General features: G+C 44.4%; 2 protein-coding genes across 2 annotated transcripts in view; one reads left to right on the top strand and one right to left on the bottom strand.

Annotated features, from left to right (window-relative positions):
* NLRP5 (NLR family pyrin domain containing 5) overlaps positions 1-3,173 on the top strand; it is a gene marked incomplete at its 5' end in the record, with an annotated part of 27,489 nt that extends 24,316 nt beyond the window's left edge. Inside the window, 2 exons of the mRNA XM_019628847.1 lie at positions 1,241-1,411; positions 3,041-3,173. Of these exons, the coding sequence (XP_019484392.1) occupies positions 1,241-1,411; positions 3,041-3,173 (304 nt within the window). The remainder of the gene's footprint in view (positions 1-1,240; positions 1,412-3,040) is intronic.
* A 2,268-nt stretch (positions 3,174-5,441) lies between these two features.
* ZNF787 (zinc finger protein 787) overlaps positions 5,442-7,882 on the bottom strand; it is a 42,694-nt gene continuing 40,253 nt past the window's right edge. The window contains exon 5 of the mRNA XM_019628846.1: positions 5,442-5,551. Within this exon, the coding sequence (XP_019484391.1) occupies positions 5,442-5,551 (110 nt within the window). The remainder of the gene's footprint in view (positions 5,552-7,882) is intronic.

The raw sequence follows: 7,882 nt of genomic DNA, 5'->3' as shown, positions 1-7,882 counted from the left end.
AGCATTACATTTTTCTGGTTTGCTTGCTTGCTTCTCTTCCTGAAACAATGATTTCAAACCAACTTTATTATCTGGAAACTTTTTAACCTACCCTGGTCTCCCTGGGGCTTAAAAGATGACCTTACCTCCTTCAAATCAATATAAAACCACTTCACAGGAGAATCCTAGACCTTCTACCAGGAAACCAATTAATATCTATGCCCACATTCCCTTCTTTTTTCCCCCTTCAAAACAGTGTAGGAAGCATGTCTACCATGACCACAGGTTAATGTCACCCATGTTGGGGACCCTATAATCACCTGTCTATCCCCCTCCCCCTTGCCTCTATCAGCCTCCCTCATGGAAATTTTCTGTTTTCATAAAAGCTTAGATATTATTGTAGTAGCAAAACCAATAATAATAATAAGCCTTCATTCAATCCCATTTCAACATCTAGCTACAGAAGGTTAAAACTACTTGAGCTGCTGTCCACACTCTTTATCATAAAAATTACCAAATACACAAAATCTACAATGATTAGGACATCTAAGACCTATATACCCACCAGCTAATTTTATCTATCGGGTACACTATTTCATAGTAAGTTATAGATTTTGATGCTCCTCCCCTAAATACCTCAGCACGCATCTCTAAAATGTAAGAACAGTGCTACAATACTATTATTACACCTAACACCATTCTTTGGTTTTTCCCACTACTCTTAGGACAAAATCCTAAAATCCTTAACATGACCTAAAATGTCCGGCCCCATCTCACACCACTGGCCTCTACTCCACTTTGGCCATCTAGCCTACAGTCTGTGTCTCAGACTCGTCCACTCCTTTCTTCTCTGGACACGACATGCAGTTTCATAAGCAAGCGTCACTACTTCCTGCCCCCATTCACTGAGCTTACTTCTCATCTTTAGAGTTTTAGGTGAAAAGTCACTTTCTCAGCGTGTCTTTCTCCATGTTCCTTGTTTCGTTCCCTAGTCAGAGGCTCTCTCAACCTTTATCTTTCATTCTTTCCACAACTGTGGTTGAGTCGTCCAGCAGCTCTCAAAGTGAGAACCAGCAGCACCACCTGGAAACTCATTAGAAATGCAAATTTTTAGGCCCCTCCCCTGAACAACCGGACCAGAAACCCTAGGGGTGGAGCCAGCTGCTCTTTTTTACAACTTCAAAGTGAAAGTCAAACAGTTTAAGGAGAGAAGGATGGATATTGATCTCTGGGGTTATTTTGGGGGATCCTGGCGCTGCAGGTTGGAGGCGTGTGACTTGACATCTGACTGTTGTGAGGGCCTCTCCTTGGCTCTCTTCAGCAACCAGAGCCTGACCAGCATAAACCTGATGCGGAATAATTTCAGTCCTGGAGGAATAATGAAGCTGTGTCCAGCCTTTGCACATCCCAACTCTAATCTACAGATTATTGGGTAAGTCCCTGGAGATGTCTCCTGGGACACACCTCTCTCTGTTACAGACATGCTTGTTGACCGAGAAGCACTTTATCAGAGAAGTTGAAGTCTTTATTCAACCAACTATTCAAATGCCCACTATGCCCAGGCACTGTGCTGGGGGGTGGGAACGCAGGGACATAGGAGATCAAGGCAAGGTGTCACTATCATGAGGCTTACTTTGGGGTGGGTTTGGGAGAGTAAAAGGACAACATACAAGTGTTTATCCTCAATAAACTAAAAATAGAACTCCTATCCGAGCCAACAATTTTACTTCTGGGTAGACATCCAAAAGAATCAAGAGCAGGATCTCAAAGAGACATGTGCACACCTGTGTTCAAAGCAGGATTATTCACAACAGCCAGGAGGTGTAGGCAACCCAGGTGTCCACTGACGGGTGAATGGATAAATGAAATGTGGTATCTACATACAATGGCATATTATTCAGCCTTAGAAAGGAAGGAAATTGTGACACATGCTGCAACATGGATGAGCCTCAAGAACATTATATGGATTAAAATAAGCCAGAAACAAAAAGACAAATAAGAATAATCCTATGTATGTGAGGTCCCTAGAGTAGATAGAAAGGAGAATGGTGGATGCCAGGTGCTGGGAGGACAGGGACATGGGTGCTTCATGGGGACAGAGTGTCAGTTGGGGAAGATGAGGAGAGTTCTGGAGATGGATGGTGGTGATGGCTGCACAACAGTGTGAACGTACTCAACACCACTGAGCTGTGCAATGACAAATGGTAGAGATGGACAGCCCGTTGGGGTTGGTTGTGATACACTTATATCAATAGCCAACTTCCCAGTTGAGTACCTGTCCTCTCCTGTACAGTCCAGCTTGCAGCTTTATATAGGGGTCAGGTTTTGGCAGACGGATGTAACAGGAAAGACCACAAAAGTGGTTGTAGTGTAGGATCTGGGAATGGGGGGATAGGGCACTGAGGCAGGAGGGGAGATGGACTGGAAAGCATGGCTCAGTGGATTTAGAGATCTTGATTTGGTCAAAGAGAAATATTACAGTGATCACTTCAGCAAATGAGCTGAAAAAGCAGAAAGTTGGGTTGAAAGAGAGCATATTTGTATCAATGACTCACAAGGCAGTTAGCTTGGACAAAAATCAGCTTGTGATGAAGGGACTTCATAGTTGAAGTAGAAGAGTCAGACCTGGATTTTCCTAATCGGCCTTTCAGGAGCCAGTTTCCCCATGTGTCTATTTGAATACCTGTTTCTCTCTCCTCTCCTAGAATATAAGCTGTGTGAGGGTGGGGACTTTGCCTTGTTCATCATTGTGCCCCCAAACCCTACAACAAGACCAGGCACAAAGTCAGTTCTTGGGAAGGAGATCATGATAGATGACTAATCATGGCTGCCTCTTGGGTTTCCTGTGAGGGGCAGATGCCCACAAATGCTCAGTATGGTATTGACACATCCAAGCATCCCTTTACATGGAGGGACTTGCTTTTACTCTCTGGGGAACACAGTATGGCTTCTCAACAAGAAGAGGTTTCAGATCCTCGGTGGGGGTTCCAGGAATTTGGAGGAAGGGAGAAGAGTAAGAGCAAATTCCCAGAGTCATGACTTCCCCTTTCTTTGCCCACAGGCTATGGAAATGGCAATATCCAGCTCAAGTGAGGAAGCTGCTGGAGGAGGTGCAGCTACGGAAGCCTCAAGTTGTGATTGGCGATGGCTGGTATGCTTTTGACGAAGAAGACCGGTATTGGTGGAAAAACTGAAGACAAGAAACCCTCCCCACCCATACCCACTCTGACAGAGGAAATTTGAAAGCTATCTTTGTGGGGAAAGCTGAGCCCAGGAGTTCCTTCTCAGAGATGGAAAATGATTCTCACAAAGCCCTTGCTGGTAGTGACAGTTGTGTGTCCAGTCTAACTTGTTTATGGTATTTCCCTTGGATATAGGCTTGTGACCGTCAAGTCGAAGGACCTCGTTCTCTGAAATGTTTGTCCTACCCTCAGAGCATATAGAGGGAATCAAATAAACTGAGCATTTGGAAAAAGTGTCAAGTGGCCTTCTTGATCACTGGAGACGTGATTCAAGATCAGAAGTAGCAGGACTTGGGTCCTTACACATGGCCGCAAAATTTTGATAACACAACTCTGCTGGTGTTTAAAAAAAAATTTAAGTCCATATCTGAATGTCAAACAATAATGTGACTATCACTCAAAAGTCTGATATATAAACAAATTTATTGGTTACTGCAGTCAAAGATAACTGGTCTATCACCATTTCTTTGATTTTATGTAGGTAAGAATCGGGGGGAAACATGGAATTTAGGGATTGGTGACTGGGGTGAGTTGACACAGTTACTCAGGTGAGACTGGCACTAATAGGTGTTTTCATCAAAGTGGATCTTTGCTAATTGGCTGAATTTCAGAAGCTAAAGGTGAATCATTGGCAGGCTTGTAAAAAGCATGTTCACTGAGACAGGCTGTCTTGGATTCACTGAATGGCTTTAAATCTGTTTGTTTTGTAGCCATGGTAACAATTAGCTCCCCAATCAGTCTTTTCCCAGAGCATGGGAAATTCTTGCACTCTTACCGACAGGTACTTTTTATGATTTCTTATATTTATTCTCTAATCTGTGATGATGATGATAGGTAATACACAGCCCTTGTGTGCCAGGCTCTGTTCTAAGCACTTACCTATAAATGAACTCATTTGATCTTCATATTCAAGCATCCTTTTTTACACCTGGACATTTTTTAGGCTTGTTCTCTGTCAGATCAAATTAGATGGTGATTGGTCTGCCTTCCTTGCCCCTGTAAGTGGCTCATGAAACGTTTATGCCTGGTGTAGGAGAAATAGCCCCATAACCTGCTAGGGCTTATGCTATTAGCATTATCTTCAATCTGTGGTTTCTTTGCAGAAATGCCTTTTAAACACTTACATGTTCTGGAATAGTTCACATTATACCAGGCTTGTCCATTAGACCAATGTGACATGGGTTGTGTGATGTGAATGATTCAGATTGAATTGCACCACTGGCTTTCCTGCTTGCAGACGACATATCGTGAGACTCAGCCGCCATCATCACTCATAACAAATAATTCCTCATAATAAACACACAGATATATGCTGTGAATAGATTTTTGTTGTATTTTATTATATATCTTATTTGTTATATATCCTATTGGTCCTGTTTCTCTAGAAAGCCATGGGGTAACGTTTAAGCAGAACCTGAATATCAAGGAGGAGCTCAGCATGCAGCACTCTCAGGAAGGGTGTTAGGGCACAGGGACAGCTGGTACAAAGGCCCTGAGGTCAGAGCCAGGATATGAGGAGAGGGGCACCTGGACTAGCGCAGAAAGGGATGTGACCCAGATCATGTGAGGGCAGGGGAGACCAGGTCAAGGACTCTGGGGGGTTATTCTAAGCACAGTAGGAAGTCATTAGAGAGGTTCCATCTGACAGCAAATGGACTGGGTCCAGAGATCCTCAATGCCCCTCCTTCCACAGGAACAGGGGTCCTTTCACCTGGCGACTGAGGTTCTCAGACTATCTCCCAAAGCACCAAGATTTACAGTCCGAGTGTCGAGTGCTTATGCCCCAATTGTCCAGTGCCTGCATGTATGTTTATCTCTACATTTGCACAGGGAAGGCAAGCAGAGCCCAAGGCAACAGGGACCCTCTCCTTGAGGGTGACCCTTGGTGAACCCAGCAGTATCACCCTAACCTGGTACCTCTGTTCATGGGGTGGAGACTTGGGGTGGGGAGGGGGGAAGCTGCCTCCTTGCTGACTCTGGGCTCTTGACTTGTCTTTTTCTCCAGTAGGACCCTTTTCCCCATGTCGTATGATAAGAATTCACCTCTACCCGCTCTGTACACTTTGCAGATGGAGAAAGTGCAGGGTTTGTGTTTGTGTGAAGCCATATCAATTCTGATGCTTTAAGCTACAAGTAACGGAGAACCTGACCTGCAGTCACTGGCTAGAAGCTTCCCACTTCCCGCGTAAGGAGCCTGTGAATGGGTAATTGCAGGGTTAGCTAATTCAGCATCCCTGGGACGTCAGGATTCCGCCTCTCTGCAATTCCCTTGAACTTCCCTTGGTGCTCACTAGGTGGCAGCAGAGCATCTTTATCTTCATAAGGATAAGCTGGAGGAGAAATGAGATGCTCACAGGTCCCGACCGCAGTGTTTTCGGACTCAGCACTGCTGACATTTGGGGCCAGATAAGCGTTTGCTGTCGTGGAGGGAGCTTCCCTGTACATGTAGGATGTTGAGCAGCATCCCAGGCTTCTGCCCGTTATTAGGTGCCAGGAGCACCAGTCCCAGTCGTGACTTCAGACATTGCCAGATGTTACCTGTGGGGCACAGTCGCCCCTGCCTGAGAACCCCTGCCCTACAGTAAGTGGGGAAAGCTCCCTCAGAAGCACCGGCAGCAGCTTTCCCTGTACCTCACTGGACGGATTGGCTCACAAGCAACCCTATATGAGCACGCAGTGCTGCTGCTTCTATAGAAGGGGGACAACTGTTTACTAAACCCCCAGGAGTGTAGCTTCATTATCCATAATTGCCAAAACTCGGAAGCAACCAAGGAGCCCTTCAGGAGGTGAGTGGATAAATAAACTTGTCAATTCAGACAATACAATACTGTTCAGTGCTTAAAGGAGGAACTGAGCTATGAAACCATGAAAAAACATGGAGGAACCTTAGATGCATATGACTAAGTGAAAGAAGCCAATATGAAAAGGCTACACACTGTGTGATTTCAACTACATGACATTCTACAAAAGGCAAAACTACGGAGACCACAAATCCACTGCTCCTCATTCTGGAGTCTGTCTTTTCATTATTTCACAAACATGTGCTGTTCTCAAGAATCCAGACGGTGGCAGCAGAGACCAGGGTTTTTCTAGAGGCCCCCACCCCTCACACACACACACACACACACACACACACACACACACCGCCCCCCAAGGAAGCTCTAAACTAGGAACTATTACCTTGCCAGGTTGCAGGGAGCATTTCTGCCCTGCACTGATCATGGAGTCGGCACACAGAAGGCTGTCACCAAACCGATCTGGATTAACCCACAGCAGTGAACGCAGCTAAGGAAAGAGAGGATGCTGAGGTTCAGAACAGGGGGGCTAGATGGAGGAGCTTCAGAACAAGATGCGGTTCTGAGTAGTATTTTTATCCCATTGGTAATGACAATACTGAACAGATGTTGGACGAGTGGCTTCACTTAACAAATTAATAAAATCCAGCCATGTCTATACGGTATATGGCAGAACCCAGTGGCTAAAGCCCAGTGTCTCTATGCCACCTCTCTGAGGCTGCTTCTCCCTCTGCACAATAGAGGAGACAGTTCCTACATCAGAGCATTAGTATGAAGGTCAGGCAAGATAATGTCCATGAAGTGCCAGGCACATAGTAGATGTACACTACATTGTATTTCCCTTCCCAGGGTCTCTCAGATACCAGCCATTTCAAAACCCTCACTCGTGTGTCCTCTTACTGGAGAGGGCAGGCAGAGGCAGTCACTTCGGACACTGTTGGGGACACAGTCAGTCTAACCTCTGGGGAGAGGCTTTATCTGTCAGAATTCAAAGGCACACCCCTTCATGCAGCTCCTGGATACCAGCACAGGAATGAAGAGATTTTCTGTAGCCCTGATATAGTATAATAGCACAAAATGGGAGACAATCTGTGCATCAGACTGGGACTAGGTAGGGAAAATGTATCCACAATGAAACGTTTGGGAAATATTAAAGGAAATAAGACAATGTATATGGGCCTCTCTGGAACAATCTTGATACATACATACATACATACATACATACATACATGATAGAGATAATACAGATAGATATATCTGTAGATAGATACATAGATGATAGACATATGCATAGATGATACATACATACATACATAGATGATGGATAGATAGGCATATATATATGTAGATGGTAGAAAAATAGAGGGTGCCAAAAATGTACGTAAACTTTAAGAAAGGAAAAACTATTAAAATTGTAATACTCAAAAAAAATGCAATGCTCAATGTATACCGATAACAAGTCATGTGTATACATTTTTTTGGCACCCCTGGTAGATACATATACACAGATACAAGAATAGATACATAGATATATAGATACAAGGATAGGTAGAAGACACATAGAAACATAGATAATAGAGACAAGGATAGATATACATAGATACACAGATATATAGATAAAAGGATAGATACATAGATATAGAAATAACAAGGATTCTTTTTTTTAGATTTTTTTAAATTTTTTTTTTATTGGGGAATTGCGGGGAGGGGAACAGCGCTGGGGAATTGGGGGAAGGGGAACAGACAAGTTGCTGTCGTTTTGTTCTTCAATCTAGTTGTGGAGGTCGTTGCTTCACTGGCCCAAGTTGGCACCATCATTGTGCTCTTCTCTAGCGAGGCAGATCAGTCGCCGGCTTCTGGACGGCC

Source organism: Hipposideros armiger, unplaced genomic scaffold (genome assembly GCF_001890085.2).
Source record: "Hipposideros armiger isolate ML-2016 unplaced genomic scaffold, ASM189008v1 scaffold_813, whole genome shotgun sequence".
In the NCBI taxonomy this organism is placed as follows: Eukaryota; Metazoa; Chordata; class Mammalia; order Chiroptera; family Hipposideridae; genus Hipposideros; species Hipposideros armiger.
The sequence above is the reverse complement of the archived record's forward strand: the minus strand, read 5'-3'. Positions and strand labels throughout refer to the sequence as shown.